This window comes from Phalacrocorax aristotelis, chromosome Z (assembly GCF_949628215.1).
Source record: "Phalacrocorax aristotelis chromosome Z, bGulAri2.1, whole genome shotgun sequence".
In the NCBI taxonomy this organism is placed as follows: Eukaryota; Metazoa; Chordata; class Aves; order Suliformes; family Phalacrocoracidae; genus Phalacrocorax; species Phalacrocorax aristotelis.
Window position 1 is genome coordinate 44,682,070 of NC_134311.1, and position 19,497 is coordinate 44,701,566.

A 19,497-nucleotide genomic window follows, 5' to 3' on the forward strand; every position below is an offset into this window, starting at 1 on the left:
ACTACAATATGAACTGGATTCAAAGGCAGCCAAGTGGTATGCCACAACTGATATCGCTAATGCATTCTTCTTCTCAATCCCTCTGGCAGCAGAGTGCAGGGCACAGTTTGCTTTCACTTGGAGGGGTGTCCTGTACCCCTGGAATCAACTGCCCCAGGGGTGGAAACACAGCCCTACCATTTGCCATGGTCTGATGCAGACTGTACTGGAACACGGAGAAGCTCCTGAACACCTTCAATACATTGATGACATCATTGTGTGGGGCAACACAGCGGAAGCAGTTTTTGAGAAAGCAGAGAAAATAGTCCAAATCCTTCTGAAAGCCAGTTTTGCCATAAAACAAAGTAAGGTGAAGGGACCCGCACGAGAAATACAGTTCTTAGGAATCAAATGGCAAGATGGACGTCGTCAGATTCCAATGGATGTGATCAACAAAATAGCAGCCATGTCTCCACCAACTCGCAAAAAGGAAACACAAGCTTTCTTGGGCGTTGTGGGTTTTTGGAGAATGCATATTCCAAAGTACAGTCTGATCGTGAGCCCTCTCTATCAAGTCACCCGGAAAAAGAATGATTTCAAATGGGGCCCTGAGCAACGACAAGCCTTTGAACAGATTAAACGAGAAATAGTTCATGCAGTAGCTCTTGGGCCAGTCCAGGCAGGACAAGATGTAAAAAATGTGCTCTACACCGCAGCCGGGGAGAACGGCCCCACCTGGAGCCTCTGGCAGAAAGCACATGGGGAGACCCGGGGTCGACCCCTAGGGTTTTGGAGTCGGGGATACAGAGGGTCCGAAGCCTGCTATACTCCAGCTGAAAAAGAGACATTGGCAGCATATGAAGGGGTTCGAGCTGCTTCAGAAGTGGTTGGTACTGAGGCACAGCTCCCCCTGGCACCCCGACTGCTGGTGCTGGGCTGGATGTACAAAGGAAAGGTCCCCTCTACACACCATGCAACTGATGCTACGTGGAGTAAATGGGTTGCACTGATCACCCAGCGGGCTCGAGTAGGAAACCCCAGTCGCCCAGGAACCTTGGAAGTGATTATGGACTGGCCAGAAGGCAAAGATTTTGATTATCACCAGAGGAGGAGGTGACACGTGCTGAAGAAGCCCCACTGTATAACAAACTGCCAGAAGATGAGAAGCAATATGCCCTGCTCGCTGATGGGTCCTGTCGCCTTGTGGGAAAGCACTGGAGATGGAAGGCTGCTGTATGGAGTCCTACACGACAAGTCGCAGAAACTGCTGAAGGAGAATGTGAATCGAGCCAGTTTGCAGAGGTAAAGGCCATCCAGTTGGCCTTAGACATTGCTGAACGGGAAAAGTGGCCAGCGCTCTATCTCTATACTGACTCCTGGATGGCGGCAAATGCCCTGTGTGGCCGTTACAGCAATGGAAGCAGAGCAACTGGCCACGCAGAGGCAAACCCATTCGTGGGATTGCTTTTGCTCAAGGACCTGGGTGCACTTGGTGGGTGATGCGGGAGGGTGGAGGAGTCCAGTGTATTCCTCAAGGAGATTCGATTTTGGGTGAAAACAGCCAGTGAACTGAATGGTATGCTGTTAATAGCTATATAACGTTGTATCTCACCACTACTATGGTTGCTATATGCCATATCAATGGTATCATGGTGGTATTCTCCCAAATTAATAAAAAATGAACTTTCATTGAACCAAGCAAAGTGCAGCAGTGATAGAACAAGGACTAACAGTGCAGTGGTGATGGAACGAGGACTGACTTCAGCAGGCAACAATCCAACACCACACACACACCCTCTCTGAAAGAATCGTACAATAGACGGAACCCAAAGTCATGGACTAAATGACTTCAACGGACATTTCACAGGGGTGGGCCATAGACTAGGAGAATGATAAATGAAATCTATGTATTCTATTAAAGGATGAGAAGGCAGGTAGGGGTTATTGAAATTGTATTGGATAGTATGGGACCTGAGCATGATGTAAATGATATGGAATAAGGGGTGGATACGGTCATGGTTTTAGCTGGGATAGAGATAATTTTCTTCACTGCAGCTGGCACAGTGCTGTGCTTTGGACTTAGTATGAAAACAATATTGATAACACACAGATGTTTTCATTGTTCCTGGGTAGTGCTTATACTAGTCAAGGACTTTTCTAGCTTCCCATGCTTTGCCAGGTGCACAAGAAGCCAGGAGGGGAGGGGGCACAGATAAGCAAGAGGATTCAAACTGGTTAACGGGATATTCCATATCATGTAACGTCATGCCCAGTATGTTAACTGGGGGAGCTGGCTGGGGGTGGGAGGCAGCAATCGTGGCTTGGGGACGGGCAGCGTTGGTCGGCGGGTGGTGAGCGGTTGTATCATTTCTGTTGCTTGGGTTTTTTTTTCCTTTTTCCCTTTACCATTTTATTATATTATCATTATTGTTATTATTATCATAATCACTTTTTTTAACTGTAATTATTAAACTGTTCTTATCTCAACCCACAAGTTTGGGGGTTTTTTGTGCTTTTGCTCTTCCGTTTCTCTCCCCCATCCCACAGGGGTGGGGGGAGTGAGCAAGAGGCTGCGTGGCGTTTAGTTGCTGACTGGGGCCGAATCATGACATCTAGTAACTACGAAAGAATAAAGTGAATAATTTAGGAAGTCACCAAGAGTCAGAAATGGTTTAGTACCTCTTTTCACTTCCTGATGTTCTATTTTCACATATATTAGATAATATCAAAAAATAAGCCATCTCTTTCCTTAAGTCTGAACAACTGAAAAATACTTCAAAACAGAGAGATAATACATATTTTGCCCCAAGTGACACACAAAAGGGTGTCGCCCTCTTTCCTCCCTTCCCCTTCCCTCACCAAGATGAGGGACAGTCTGCACCAGCAACTGCAACCAGCTGCCTCAGGGGCTCACATGTCCAGATACCAGCAACTGGTGAGACTGGGATCCAGCGGCCACCTACGCTGCACATTACCCACCTATGCGCCATTGCTGGAGGGATCCCTACTGTACATATAATACATATCCATACATTGTACATATATTCCCACTAGCAGACCCCCATCCCGCTCAGCCAGAAAGTGGAGCAGGATGGGGCCTCTGGTGTTGTTCTACACTCTTGTGAGTGCTCTGTGTGCCTGTGTTATATACATACAAGCACAAGTATGTGGTGTACACCTGTGCTGCATGTGCATTTACCTACTGAGAATATAGGCACAGTCTTGCCATTTGTCAGACCTGGCATCACAAAGCTGTGGCAGCCTTGCCTCTCTTGGGCTGCAGAATCCAGCCCAATTCCTGCAACAAAATCCACTAACAGTAAGTTTTCACCTGAGAACAATCAGTCTTGGCTATTTCTGTGGTAGCCTGGAGTACATCACGAAGACTGTCTCCATTTTCCTGGATCAGTAGATAAGCCAGCAGAAGGAAAACATGGGCAGACGCTTGAGTTGTAACAGGTAGCAGCGATTTCACTGAAGATAACCAGGTAGTAACTGCAGACGACTTCTTCATGAGCTCCATGATCTTCCAGGTTGTATACAATGAGCTGTACGATGTGGTTATAGGGAAAAGGAGTTTGCAGGACACCTAAGAACAAGAAACAAACAAAATTCTCAACCAATCAACTAATCCAGTTCTGTTATCCAAAACAGATTGGTTTTTTAGGGTCCAAATGCAATAAATGTAAATAAATTGAACGGGTTGCTGAATCCCTCTTCAGGCATTCCCACTTTATTTGGAATCCATCATTCCTGTTCCTGCTAACTGTATTGCTACTTCTTTACTAAAATGGACTTTTGATAGTACTTAAAACACCACAGCTTAAGTTAATCTGACTTTATATTTTTTGTCTGTTTCATTTGTCAGAACAAAATGTTCTATAGGTGCAGTCATGGAAGATAACATTTAGAAGCAGGAAAGTAGTAATATACAAATGAGGAATCCTCATAACTCAGGTCTTTCTATATGTAAAAGTATATATATTTTAAAGCTCCTGCAAACTAATGTAGAATTCCAAAGTTTTTCATTAAAATAAAAAAGCTTAATCCAATACAAACCATCTCTTTCCTACTAATTCTTTGTTTCCTTAGAAATGCAATGTTTTCAGAAATATATTTCCATTTTCAAGACAGTAGTTGGCAGGCAGTAATTAGATGAAGAGCATTTATATAAAAAATCAGGTCAAGAAAGTATTTGAAAAGAGGTCCCAAATGAACATTAAAAAAAGGAATTCAGACTCCAACAGGGCAAGACCCACTCACCTTTAAACTACCAGGGAAAAAGAGATTCTGAGTAGCACAAACTGTTCCCCACAAAACAACACAATTTAATTTTAATCACACTGTTCAATGCAATGTAAATTTATTTTGGCTGATGGAAGGTAGAATGCCACGGTATTTTAGATGACCTTTTAAAATAACATGAAAATTAACTTATTCCATTACTTATCCATTACTGTTACTGTATGTGAAAAAATCAGCAATCTATAATGCCAACTCTCTGGCTGGAAAGACCACTTGGAGCCAAAAATCTCTTCTGGATACAGTTGTGAAATCGCCATTTATTGATAAAGGTATTTACACTTTATCCAAGGACATACAGTGGGCTAAGAAGAGCTTCAGGATCTGTAAGTTGTACTGCTTAGTTGCCTGCCCCTACAATATCATAGGACTTGAAATCAAGATCAGACTATTACAGGTTGTTTTGTTGTTGGTTTGGTTTTGGGGTTTTTTTTTGTGGGTTTTTTTTGGGGGGGCGGTTTATGATGCCTGGAAAAACCCTGCTAAAATTGGTAGAGCCTGAAATATTATATTGGAATTTCCCATTCCACATTACAGCCCCAAAGGTTTTGCTACATAATAATACTCACGCCCTTCTCCCTTTATTTCAGTTGCATGAAAACAAACTATCACCTATTTTTACTGTATTGCTGCACCCCATTCAGGCAGGTTAGGTAGAAAGTTTCAGTCTGCCAACACTGAAAGATATACACAAAATCCCTTAATGGCAAAGTAGAAGTGCAGGTTAGCCACATCCTAACATTCTTCAAAATCTTGGTACTACAGGTAGACCAATTCTCCATTACCATCACTGCTGGGGAAAACAACAAAAAAAAAAACATTGAAGAAAATGTAGGTTTGGGGCATAAAAGCAAAAGAAAAAAGAAAGGCAGCCACATACTCACTGAGAACTACAAGAACCTTGTTAGGGCATGCAGACCTGCAAACAGAGAGGATAAGGCTCTGCAAGAACAGAAATTAGACAGAGACATCAAGAAGAAGAAAGGGTTCTTCAGATACATAAGCAGTAAGCAGGAGCACAGGGAAGACATAGGCCCATATCTGAACAGGGCATGGAAACAAGTTACTAATAATGCTGACAGAGCAGAGGTTCTCAATACCCCAGCACATTGCAGTGACCTGTGTCTCTCTGGAGTTGCCAGGGTGACAACACACTTTCTCCAAATACTCTACTAGTTTTTCAGGATTCTGCACTTGTTCAGGGGTGAAGTCCCACAACACTGGGGGTGCCCACCGTCTTAGGCATTTGCCCATACTATCCTACATACCCTGCCACGCATAGCTATCGAGCCTTGGGGCAGATCTCTGGATGATATTCTTAAATTGCTTATTAACCTTAGACAGAACTGAAACTGTCTGCCAAAGCAATACCAACAGATGTATCTTAACTACCCAAGGATGTTCAAGATACTGAAAAGTTACTGTAACGAAGGAGGAGACATCATAGAAGAAGGTAGCAAAGGTGTCATTCTGTATTTCCTCCATGAGAAACCCCTCAGAAGAGGAGGTGTAATTGCTAATTGTCTCCATGAGGTGGCACCCAAAGTACAGTAACAGCTCCAATACAAAACTCAAATACCAGATAAAGCTCAAGGCCAGTGTTTGTATAACACTGGCCTGGTGGACAACAAGCTGAACATGAGTCAGCAGTGTGCTGCTGTAATAACCAAGGCAAACTGGATCCTGAGCTCCATCCTCAGGGGCATTACTAGCACAGAGAGAGACGTGATCATCCCACTCTACTCTGCACCTGTCAGCCCGCACGTAGAGTACTGGGTCCAGTTCTGGGCCCCACAATTCAAGAAAAGACATAAACAGACTGGAGAGGGTCCAAAGAAAAGCCATGAAGATAATCAAAGGGCTGGACAACCTGTCCTCTAAGTTAGGTCTTTTCACCCTGGAGAAGCGTAGGCTCAGGGGGGATGTTACCACAGTTTTCCAGCACTTAAAGGGCAGCCACAAAGAGGACAGAGGCTCTCCCTTCACAAGGAGCCACATGGAGAGGACAAGGGGCAAGGGGTACAGGTTGCACTGGGACAGGTTTCATCTTGATATAAGAAAGAAATTTTTTACAGTGAAAATAATCATTCACTGGAACAACCTCCCCAGGGACACAGTGGAGTGCCCATCGCTGGAGGTTTTCAAAATGTGATGGGACAGTGTGCTAGATAATATCCTCTAGGCTCCCTTTCCCATGAAAGGTGGGACCAGATAATCTTTCAAGGTCCCTTCCAACCTGGGCTGTTTTGTGATGCTGTGAAAATATACCGTAACTTAATCGTGTTTGCTCTTAAATACTCCTATTAAAAGTTTGCCCACTGTGATCATAAACCTTTATTTTCCCTACCTCTTTTCTTGTCTATTTCCAGTGTAAGGGAAGTCTAAGAAAGGAGAATTCATTAAAGATTGTATTCTCTTAGCACTGATCTGATCCTACAACACAAATGGACTGAACCCATGGGAACATTAGATAGAAATCCTAAATTTTTCTTCCTCTTTCAGTTGAGAACCAAAGGATATTGGCACACTTTTAACAAATTATAATCAGGCAAAATGAGCATCTGTCTCCCCATTCTCATTGCTAAACATGTATTACCAAAGATTTGCCATGCTACTTGACACAAACTCCACATGGACATCAACCACTGAGACAGAAGTAAAGAGACTGTTAGAGAATTCCCACCAAAAAGTAATGTGTTTTCAGTTTAACATGGCTAACAGAAAAAGTACAAGCCATCACAAATTATTTGAGCCCTTAACAGAAAAGTCTTCACATCCTTTTTGAAGCAAGGATAATATCAGAATTAGTACAACAACGTTCTGTTACAGGTAGCCAATATTATACAACGTAATCTGTGTCCTACAGTAACCCAGTAGCCTGCTACTACATTAAACTAACTTCTAAAACACCACAAAAGAAAACAGATGCACCGCTAACTCAGAACACAGAGAACTAAAGTACCTGGAACGGCTCTCACTGAAACAGGTCTCTAGAGACATCTGTACAGGCTGCCACCTAGAAAGTCCCATTAAGAGGAAGCGAGCAGCCTTCCATAGTTAAAGACATCCATCAGAGTATTCTTTCAGAACCAAATTGGGAGTGTCGGCTTTAGAGAAAGTGAACTTCAAAACAATTAAATGGGCTTGCCTTTTCAGATTTGTGGAAATGGAAGATGAAGTTGGAGAGGACTCCAGGACAAGGACATGCAGGAGAACTCAGAACTGGTACCTTTTTCTGCCTCCAAATCGTCACATCACCACCCTCCCTACACCACATAACAGGATGTCGTGGTTTAGCTGGCAGCTCAGCCCCACACAGTCGCTCGCTCACTCCCCCACCAGTAGATGGGGGAGAGAATCAGAAGGGTAATGCTCGTGGGCTGGGGTAAGAACAGTTTAATAATTAAAATTAAAAGAAACAACAACAGAAATGCAATATAAAGGAGAACAACAAGAGGCGCAAAGCCCCGGGGGAGGGGGAAAGGGAGGGGAGAGGGGGAACAAACGCAGCCGCTCACTGCCCACCGACCCAACTCCACACCGCTCCTGAGCTGCAACCTGCCCCCCTCCATATACTGGTCATGGTGTCACATGGTATGGAATGAACATGCCATTGGCCAGTCGGGGTCAGCCGCCCCCACCACGGCCCTGCCCCTCCCAGCCCCCCAACCACCATGCGGCAGAGCGCGGGAAGCTGGAAAGGTAGCCGACCCCCACAGGGAGGAGAAGTAACCCCTTCTCAGCCAAAACCAGCACACAGGAGTGTAAAGCAGAAAGGGAGCTTAGCTTCCAGTGTTAAGCACATCTTGATCAGAGAGACTTGTTGTCACCTGTTCTCAGAACAGGTGGGACAAAAGGGTGAAGGACAGCTAGGTGGGGCATAAGTGAATAAATAAAAACAATACAAAACCCAACAGCACAGATAAAAAGATCCAGGATAATGAGCTGAAATTTTCTAAGTGACACTTATGTGCTCCGTAACTCTGTTCAGCCAAAGAAGAAAGAATTGTAGCTAACAGTCACATACAATGGTAAGGAAAAGGATAAAGATGAGTAGAAAAGCAACTCTGAAAGAGACTAAGTATATATAACCTTGTTTTCTACTAAGTCCTATGAATTCTTTAACCTAGATGGTCTCTAAAAGTAAAAAAATCCCATCTTCTAAAACAATTTCTAGAACATAAACACACTTCCACTTTACCAGTAGTCTAGTTTTATGGACTATATATATTCTGAGTGTTTTCGTATAATGTATTACACAAAGAGGCTCGCACATGTAAAGTCTTTCCCAAGCAGCTAGGCATAATGCAGCAAAATTGTCAAATGCATCCCCTACCTGCCCCCCCAAAAAAAGGAAAAAACCTTATAACTTTACCAATTCCTTTTTACCCTTCACACCTTCCTCCTGTAATATTCCCAGAAGATTTACAGCCAGCTGCTGCCTGGTAGTTCCAGAATCATCCTCTGACAGGCAGTCTCCAACTGTTGTAGACGATAAGATCTGTAGCACAGGCATCACCAAAGCAGGGGCTGTGATTGCAACCTTTTGGGTTTCTGAACAGGAAACGACTTTGTAGGCTGTTTAAGACAAGGTGGGGAAAAAAACAAAGATCACATCAGGAAAAAAGAACTAACATAATTTGTACTTTTAGGCATGACACAAATATTTCTAGGAAACACTCTGTCTGATCAAAGTAACAGTCCCCAGAATTACAGTATGTGCATACTAGAGCTAAAGTGCAAAAGATTTTTTTTTTAAAAACTTCAATTCTATTTGGAGACCTATACATTTCTGTTCTTTATAGCAAAGTACCCGATGGCAGCAAGAAATAAAATAATGGAATGTAGCACAGTCATTTGCTTTTACTGGAATAACTCTACTCAACTGAACTGCTAAGTCAAAAGCTCAGCCAAACATTACCATGACTATCAGGCCTGCTCTCTTAACATCTGTCAACAGAAACCATTCAGGATACATGAATCTCAGATGAGTATATGCTGTTGTTGACTCAAACATGAAAAAGATAAGCTTCAAGATAGCAGGGAGTTTATAACACAGTAACATCTATGGAAAAAGTCAGCGTAGCAGTAAAATTTATCTTTACTGCCATTAGATGAAATGTTACTTTTTAAATTCAGAAAAAAACACTGCTTATAAAAAAAATTTCATCACCCAGTCCAACTTCAGGAGAACGCAGTGCTTATTTTCATAAACATGAAGGAAAAGACATAGTCTTCAGAGTGTGGATTCCTCTTTCACAAGAAAAGCTTTACCTAGACTCAAGAGAGACTTTTGCTGACTTTCTGGTGTTTGCAGCAGTAGAAGTGCTAGCCCAATTATACATTGTTCCACTGGAAATATCTACAAAGGAAAAAGAAAGAGGTTCAAGTCTTCTTTGTTTTTCAGTGGCATTAAACAGTTCAAATCAGCAACAACCAAAACTCTGTAAGGAGTTTCTTAATGAATCATAGTGCGTACATGCAAAGCAAGACAGCACATGCAATGAAGAACACGAAGAGTGTAAAACTAGTGTTTTGACTGAGTAACTACAATATTTTAATTTGCTAATCTGTTCAAACCATTTTAGCTCAGTTCAAACGAACTCCCATACTAAAAGCTTAACCAATATATACAGAAGCAGTTATGTTTTTGCCTTCTGAAGGTCTTCAACAAAGAAAATAAAACTACAAACTTTTGAAACAACACTGGTCACTTGCAGATGAATGCCATGTATCAATGTCTCTAAACACTGTCTTAAACATTACATTCTTTAAATGTAATAACTATTTTAATTTTCCCCCCATGAACTCTTACCTCTTTTAAGAGCTCAAAGTTGTCCTCTATTAAGGTGATTAAAGATGAGCATTCTCCTGTAACATTTAAACACACTTCACAGAAGCATAACAGTTGCAGACAAAACTGGGATAACTGAACTTTCCAAAACACAGGATAGCGCAGTAGGCTGAGGAATAGCTCTTGCAGAAAAAAAAAGGCTTCTGTAACTTGCAGGAGGTCTTTAAGCTGTAGAGAGGTAGTTAAAAAACAAAACAAAACCAAAGCACATTCTGGTTTAGTTCCCTTTCCCTATCTATGCAGAATTCCCCAAGTTCAGAACCAGTTCTTTTAGCTCTGCAATGTTTCCATTGCAAATATCATTAAGACTTTGAAGAAACACATTTATAAACTAAACCTAGGAATCTCTTATCCAACTTCCCTGAAAAAAACAATAGATGAACTGCTATTTAATGTTGTGAAGTAAAATTAGGAACAAATGAAAGAATAAAAAGACTTCTTGTAACTGGTGAGAAAAATCCCTTTCTCCTCAAAAGAAACAGCAGATTAATTCAGCTCTCTGGATTTTCTCACCAACATAAAACAAATTGTGTGGGAATTTCATACAGCAGGTAAGCATTCTTGTAATGGAAACATCCTGCTCTAGGATATTTCCTCTGTAATGTAACCAAGATTTTAATATATGTCTCAAAAGAGAAAGGCAGTGGTGTTATCTGTTTCTAGAGCACCATGTGATCTACCTACTTTCAAAAATTGAAAGCTGAAGTGTGATACCCAAAAGCATTATCTCCATACTCGGAAGCCAAGTAAAGAGGTTTCAAAAAGCAGGTTGCCTAAAGTGCCTAAATGATACAATGCCTAAATCCTAATGTGTCAGATGAGAGCATTTCTACTCTTGGAAATTCCAGTTCCAAACAAACCCAGCCATTCCAATCCAAACTCTGGGGCTGGCATTAAGGATAACATCCTGATTTTTAGTCCCTTGGACCAAATGCTATGCCTAATCTGCTCTAATCGGAAGCCTCATCACCACTGAATTTTTCAGCAGAAAAGTCCGCAGGTGACAAGCTGTATGTTTGACAGCTTGGTTGATATTGTCAGACAAAATGACTAGGAAGCACTTCAATATTTATACATACAGAGGATTAAATAAGGCTAAGCTTAAAGGAAGGATAAGAAGAACCTGATGTTCAGAGAAAGGAGGAGAAGGAATTAACAGGTTATAAAACAGTCCATCAAACAGGCTTCTTGGAGGAAGTATTTCCCTTTCCATTGTGAAAGCTGTATCTCAGCCAAGACAAAAACATTCAAATATTAATCTGCACTTTAAAAAAAATGCAACAGATTTCTAGTAAACAAAAACAAAGAAGTGCCAACAAGCATGGAGGAAAGAAAGGTTCATAGCTAATTTTATAAGTCTTCTTCAGTGTCATTTTTATGGCTGATTGTTACCAAGTCAGAATGTTTGTCATACATTGAGGACACAATGTTATGTTCAGGTACAATCAAGACAAAATCAGAACTGTCTCCAGGACTACAAAAAGTCAGTGTGTACCCATCATCACAAAGAGCAGCCCTGAACCAAGACAAATGGGTATACACAAATTATTATTTGTCCAAAAGATTGTGAAAAGTAGCTACCAGTAGAAAGTCGACTTTACTAGTAACATTCCTTAGGAGGAAGATGCTACCAAATATCCTCATATCAAGCCTATTTAGCTTTACATTGTTCGTATTATGAAAGCCTCTCTCTGTGGCAATAATACCATGGCACCTCATGTTTGACTGAATATATTTGAAACTGAAGATGTTGCTCTAATACTAAAGAGGAAGGAAAAAGTACGTAGGTACAAAAAAGCTTAACCAATGTCACAGTAAAGCATGAGGCAAAGCAGAGCTATTGACCTTAACCGACACCCTAGACCGCTAACCAAAGGGAGAGAAGGATTAAATCCCTAGCTCCTAGCAAGTATCACTGTGCAACTTGAAAATACATTCAAAAACTTGAGCATATGCCAGTGGGATTAAGTTTGTCTTCAGATCCACTAATCCCTCTCTTACAAAGAGCAAGAAAGGAATATCTAGGAGTACTTAAATCATGCTTCTCATATAGTTTGTATTCATTTTAATATTATCCCTATTAAGTTAAAAATTGCATTGTTTTTACAAATACTAACCATTTAACAACATTTGCACTCTCGTGTATCTCTACAAGTTTATTTTATGTCTACCTAGGCAACTAATGGCAAATAATTATGGTAAACATGTGTTTCAATTTACACCTTACCAGATGTATCAAATTTAAACAATTAAAAAAGTTTTACCTTCTATTAGAAAGAGCCAGTTTGCTAGATTTTTGTACTACCAACCAATCAACCAGGTCTACAGGAAATGGAAGAGAATGCTATATTTGCACACTTGAAAGACAATACTATTACTACTATGTTTGCTTTGATAGTATTCATTTGTAAAAGGTGGGGTCAGGCAACAACTGTACCTGAAGGTGTGGAATTGAATCACAGAGAAGTTGAAGAATCTGGCATTCCAGCACAGAGGGTGCTTCTTTGTGCTTTGGACCACAAGGCTGAAGTAAGAGCTTAAGTAAACCCATTCTCAGTTCAGCATATTCCCGTAACTGAGATGGTTCGCAATACAGGTATCTGAGAAATGGAGCCATTATTCCAACACATGAACTCTGTGTCCTGCAGTTTGAGAAAAAAGTTTGCCAAGGCTGCTTTCTACTGAAAGCTTAACAAATGTCCACCCCTGTTTTAATTCAGAACAATCCAGCAGCAAAAAATCCACAGTTCATTTCATCATTCAGACATCTAACAGAACTCTTCACAAGTCCCAGATTTAGCACGATATTTTAAAAATACTCTAATCAACTAAATAGAACAAAACACACTTTTGCTTGAAAGTCTTACTGTTGATCATGTAGTCTAGGCCCAACAGAAATTTAAGAGATTAATAAACATATTTGTTTACTCAGAGCAACAGAATACAGAAGTCAATTTCACTGTACTATTACTCTGTTGGATTTGTACAAGTCTTGCAGAAAACAGGAGAAAAGAGATACTTTTTATGATAAAAACATACATATAGGTGCAAAAATCACTGAAAACATTTGGCTTTAAGGCCTCTACAATATTTGGTATCTTACACTGAAGCTTTATTGGATAAGTTCTTTGGAGGTAAGCATGAAGAAATGTTGAAATTGTTGGTAGTTAGGTATTTTTTCACTATTAAAGATATTTTATAATAAGGCTGTGTCACTGATTTTTTTTTTAAATCAAGAATACATCGTTTTTAAAGACCTCCTCTTTACAATGAGATATAACAATCTGTGCTTTCCCCTTGCATAGATGAATTTCCATTTTGCATGGACGAATTATACATGCATAGTAGTCATTTTTTTGACTAAGCAGTCAAAATCTTGACAAAGCAAATTATCAGAATTGCTTATTTTAAAAACAATCCAAAGGTGCACCGATTTTTCCACATCCATAAAAATTAAAATCAACATAAGATTTAAAAAAAAAACTATCAAAATTGATTTCTGATTGATTACTCTAGTATTTTATCACTATTCTATTTTTAACCTTTAAATGTTGTCATCAAATTTTATAATTACGTTTTTTAAAAGACAGAATTCTTACTGCTTATTGCAGCTGCCTTCAAGAAAAAAGTTACACTGATATGATTCAGTTATCTACATCTGCTATTTTTTATTTATTCATTCATTTACCTCTCTGGACACTGATGGAAAAATACTGCTATCTGCTGCAGTAGAACTGGCCAGCAATCAGGTCTGTTTTCAAGGACACTGATTAATGGATGAGGAGTGTTCCTGAAACACAAAGAATTCACATTTAGATCTATAATGCAGAAAGTGAGTGTGCAAAATAACTATCTTCAAAATAAAGGCAACTGTAGAAATAGACAATTTAACCCCCTGGTATTACCAACTCCCTTTACCAATACTGCTACACTGTCAAAAGAGCACATTTTATAGGAACTTCAGGAAACAGACTAAAACAAAGTCTGTATTCAAAAAGCCTTAGTCTGATTTTTCTTCTTTTTTTTTTTTTAAATAAGTGTGTAAGGATCATGGTTCAGCTGTGTGGCCTGATTTGAGTCATCGGTAGCAGCAGTAGGCTTTAGCAGTGGGCTCCAAGTAATACCACAGAAAAACCTGAACCACGTATCAGTCCGGTCTTTAAGCCCAAGTACAAATCTTCAGCACCTAAGACCAATTGAGATGACCAACACCCTACCCACTACTTTAAACCTGCTCCAAACTTATTTATTTGGTTTTCTATTTTTTTTTTAAGGCAGTGAAAGAAGCAGGAAAGGAGAAAAGCTGGCCATACCACTAGCCTAGGGACCTCCACTTTACTGCCAGCACTCTGACAATGGTTGCAGTTGAAAAGGCCTAGCAGTCACCTGTTCTTCCCAGATGAATCTATCACCACCACCTTCCCCACCTCCAAGTCAATGACTGAAGGCCATCTACATGACGTAGAAGTGCGATGCTTGCACCAAACAGTGACTACTCTTGTACAGTAGCAGGTGGAGGAAAAGCTGGGCAGGAGAGGAGCCTGAAGTATATGATTTGTTGTCAGAAGCAAAACCAAAGTCATTTGACTACAGTAAGTTAGTATAAGAAAGGAAAACAGTATGAGTCTGAACATTAAACTTCCTGGAGAGGTGGGAAATTGGCTAGAATTAGTGATGTGAAGGCAGGTTCATCACTACCTCCATCACCTCCTTCTGCAGTTTACTGTCCTTGCTGTCACTGGTCCCCTTATTCCCACCTGCCTGCTAAGTGCTCTTATTTCCCCCAGTTTCCTTTCCTGCCTCAGCCAACCACAAGCAGAGTAGTGTAGATTCTTCTACAGGATACAAACAGCTTAACAGCAGACCACAAGATACCTACGTGCTCTCAGAGCAGAAACAACTTTCCTAATAGCAAGAGAGGGAAGTTGGAAGAGATGAGCCTTGCTGATTCTCACAGACCTGCTAGACATGTGAGACAGCAGGACTACGAATAAATGGAAAGGCCACAAATACACACCACCATGCAAGGTTAGCAGCCACAGAGAAGGGCAGCATAAGTCTAGGAACTGCAGATGCTGCAGACATTCAGTTTGGTTAACCATCTTTCCTGTTCACATGTCCAACAAATGTGTGCTACACACCAGAGAGATTTTCAGTTTTACCTATATAGCACCAGATGATCCGAGACTGACCAACGGAAGTGGTACATCTCAAGAGAGACTGCTTCAGTTTCAGACACTAAGCATGCCTTTTAAATAAAGGGGAGGAGGGAGGACAGCACACACACCTACACTTCTAACATAACATTGAAGCTCCTTGCATGTGTTTACAGCCCAACAGACTGCTGGGCTTCATGTGAGCTGTCTCACTTGAAGGATAGCAGATACAGAACACTGCAGTGAAGAAACTGTTAGTTTTCTTGATATACTGTTAATTTTACTCCAGTGAATGATATAGTCAAATAAACCTTTTAGAAAGGGTTTATAATGGTATTTGGTTTGTTTGTCACTGCTGTTTTAAAAACCTGTGAAGATCAGAAAGCACAAGATCTGAAGCAGTCTTTATTACAGAAGAAAACATTCATTGAGACATTCAATAGCATTATGCTATCTGACACAGGCTTCACCTTGAGCAACAACAAACAAATGCATCTCCAGGTAAAGTGAATGAGATCTTCAAGAATCCCATAAAAGAATTAAAAATATATATCTATTTTTCCATTACATAGCAAATTTGAGTTGCATAATGTGACTGTGTAGTAAGGCTTCCCTTAAGTGAGCTGAAGAGGTAATACTTACCTGCTGTCACCAGGAATGTTTAGAGTTATGCTATGCCTTTTAAGATGCTATTTCTAAAAAAACACCATCATCTAGCAGACATATCCTTAAACTAAAGGAGGTGCTTATGTAATTTTTACAGTCTCAATGTTAACATTGTTCGAATTCTGGGCAACTGAACCGTTTTTAACATAATCAGAGAGTAATAAATATCACAATTAGCTGAATGAAAGGCCCACCAAGTTATGAAAGCTAATTACAATGTATTTTACATTCCTAATGACTCTTGTTTTCTTCACAATGTGTTCTTTGCAACAGAGCTAACAACCAAGGAAACTGCAAATATCTACTTCAACAGAAGACAACAGTCAAATATGACAATATGACTCACTGAACTCTGCAGCTGTGTAGCTCAGGTAACAGCACATAACTGCAGTGTCCTTACATGCTACATGCTAAAATCTTAATAAGAATTCTGAGATACCTGAACAGAAAATAAGTTTTGGTCAACTGCTTCTCTTCAAAAGCTTCAAACTACATTGGATCTTAAGGTGGAAGTATGCAGGAAATTTGCTCTGATGACAAAGCACTTCTTGCCATAGGATATCCACAAAGCAAAAAGTGTTGTTAATATGCTTTCAGGCATCAAGAAAAAGCTTTTATTTATTGAGATTTAATTGCAGTGCTGAGGACATCGGCCTAGAGGCAGTTGGTCTAAATCAGGAGAATATCTAGAATATAAATTCTCAGCAAGAAGGTTAAACCAGACTCAGGTAATTTCTGTTTAGGCATGCAGACAACTGTGCCTTTAAAAAAAATAGCAGAAATCCACAGGAATGCAATAAAGTCAGACAAAGAAAACTGCTGCTAAGTTATCTCCATATACAGACACATTACAGCCTGTACACTACCAAGACTCAGAAGTATGACCACAAATCTATCTTCAAAATCTATTTGCCATGAACATAACACATTTATTTTCATAATATATGAATATGAGGAAGTAAATATTCTTAGTAAGGTGCCCTAAATAGTGGAAGTAATTACAAAATCTAAAATAAAGCTGAAAAATTACAAATAGTGTCTGAGCAATAAAATCAAGGACATTCACCACCCATACGGGCTAATGGAACTGAGAGCAATTACAAGGCTATTGTACTTAAAGACAGAAGGAAATTTAGCAACAGAACCTGACATCTTATGTCTGGCACCTCTTTAACAAAGCTTAAAAGAGACAAAATTTAACATACTGTATTTAAATCTTTGTAAAAAAAAAACCTAGCAGCTCTCAGCTTCCTCTGTTAAAAAAAAAAGGCAAGTTCAATTCAGGGGTGATCTTGCACTAAGATAATGAGACCATATACACATCCAGGAAGAAGAATCAAAAATAAAGTAGCTGGACAAGCTCTTCAGGAGCAGATATTTAGCTTTCTGTCTGGATTAACTGAACAGATTTTAAGCTAGTGCTGTCTTAGCATTTAGAAAAATCACATGAACAAAAAGGGAAGCAAAAATATAACAAACTGCTTCCAAACCATGCAGCAGCACAAAAGCATACAGTTTTGCACACTTATTGATCCATGTTCTAACAAATAGAATATTAAATTACATTCTATTCGGAATTTCAAAAATCACCCTGGAAAGCAGGATAAATTCCATTGCCTAATGGGTATAGAGGGAAAACAAAAAGGGAGGTGGGGCATGGGTCGCTGTAGATTTCAGTCTTGGCACGGAAGTCTTTTGCAGCCTATGACTGGGATAATTCCAAGAGTTTTTGGTGCCATATTACTTCAGTGTTGTATTCAGTGTAGAGAAAAATTTACCTCAGCTCTCTGTACAATGTGCTACAGTGCTCATGGTGTAATATTTTTCCTTATATCCTGTTTTTAAACTTTCGCTCACCACCTATTGTTCTTCCACCAAGAACCAGCCTCTGCATTCTTGGCCACCTTTCTTCTTCATCTACCAAAGGTCTTTGAAATCTGGGGAGGGTCCCTGCTGAAGGGAAGCTAGCCAATGTTATTTTAATCACAAACAGGGCAACAGGGAAGACCCCCTTCTGAGGGCCATCACAAGTCAAATGAAGCATGTGATTGCGAAAAGCCAACATGGCTTCACTAAGGACAGATCGTGCTTGACAAACCTCGTGGCCTTCTATGACAAAGTGACTTGCCCGGTTGACATGGGGCAGGCAGTGGACATTGTTTACCTGGACTTCTCCAAGGCCTTTGATACAGTCCCCCACAGCCTCCTCCTGGAGAAACTGATGTGTTATGGCTTAGGTGAGTGGTCTGTACAGTGGGTGGGGAATTGGCTGACAGGCCACACCCAAAGGGTGGTGGTAAATAGCTCCTATTCAAACTGGCAGTCTGTCACAAGTGGAGTCCCCCAGGGATCAACATTGGGCCCAATGTTATTCAACATCTTCATAAGTGATCTGCATAATAGGATCAAGTGTAGCCTGATGGAGTTTGCGGATGACACCAAATTGAGTGGGGAAGTAGACACTCCAGAAGGGAGAGCTGCTTCACAGGAAGATCTGGATAGGTTGCAAGAGTAGGCCAACAAGAGACTTATGAAGTTCAACAAGGAGAAGTATAAGGTCATGCACCTGGGAAAACATAATCTGGGAGTGCAGCACAGACTGGGATCCAGCTGGCCGGACAGCAGCTGTGTGGAAAGGGACCTGGGGTGTCCTGGTGGACAGGAAGCTCAACATGAGCGAACAGTGTGCTGCTGCAGCCAAGAAGACCAACAGGATGCATCAGAAAGGGCGTCACCAGCACAGACAAAGAAGCCATTATCCCACTCTACTCAGCATTTGTCAGGGAACACCTGGAGTACTACGTACAGTTCTGGTCCCCGCTATACAAAAAAGATGTGGACAGGCTGGAAGGGGTCCAGAGAAGGGCCACCAAGATGATCAAAGGACTGGGAAGCTGCCATACGAGGACAGGCTGGGAGAACTGGGTTTGTTCAGCCTTGAAAAAAGGAGGCTTAGAGGGGATCTCATCACCATGTACCAGTACTTAAGGGGTAGCTACAAAGATGACGGAGACTCCCTTTTTACAAGGAGTCACATGGAGAGGACAAGGGGGAATGGACACCAGTTGCTCTAGGGAACATTCTGATTGGACATGAGAGGCAAGATTTTTCACAGTGAGAACAGGCAACCAATGGAATAATCTCCCCAGGGAAGTGGTTGACTCTGCCACATTGGACCCTTTTAAGATTCAGCTGGACAGGGTGCTGGGCCATCTTGCCTAGAATGTGCTCTTCCTAGAAAGGTTGGACTAGATAATCCCTGAGGTCCCTTCCAACCTGATTCTGTGACTCTGCCTCTGAGATGGAGTAATGCCAGGCACAAGTCTAAACTGGGAGAGCAGTTGTGCAGAAAGGGATCTGGGGGTACTGGTTGACATTAAGCTCAGTATGGGTCAGCAGTGTACCCTGGCAGCCAAGAGGGCAACCCGCATCCAGGGGTGCATCAAACATAGTATAACCAGCTGCTCAAGAGGTGGCTATGCCGCTGTATTGAGGACTGGTGTGGCCTCACCTCGAGTACTCTGTGTAGTTCTGGGCCCC

At 41.0% G+C, this 19,497-nt stretch overlaps 1 protein-coding gene across 3 annotated transcripts in view; it reads right to left on the minus strand.

Annotated features, from left to right (window-relative positions):
- FOCAD (focadhesin) overlaps positions 1-19,497 on the minus strand; it is a 138,089-nt gene that overhangs the window by 92,067 nt on the left and 26,525 nt on the right. For all 3 annotated transcript variants that reach the window (XM_075079255.1, XM_075079253.1, XM_075079254.1), the window contains 6 exons: positions 13,824-13,925; positions 12,573-12,777; positions 10,097-10,303; positions 9,556-9,643; positions 8,657-8,859; positions 3,311-3,568 (listed from right to left, as the gene is read on the minus strand). In XM_075079255.1, coding sequence (XP_074935356.1) covers positions 3,311-3,568; positions 8,657-8,859; positions 9,556-9,643; positions 10,097-10,303; positions 12,573-12,777; positions 13,824-13,925 — 1,063 coding nt within the window. The remainder of the gene's footprint in view (positions 1-3,310; positions 3,569-8,656; positions 8,860-9,555; positions 9,644-10,096; positions 10,304-12,572; positions 12,778-13,823; positions 13,926-19,497) is intronic.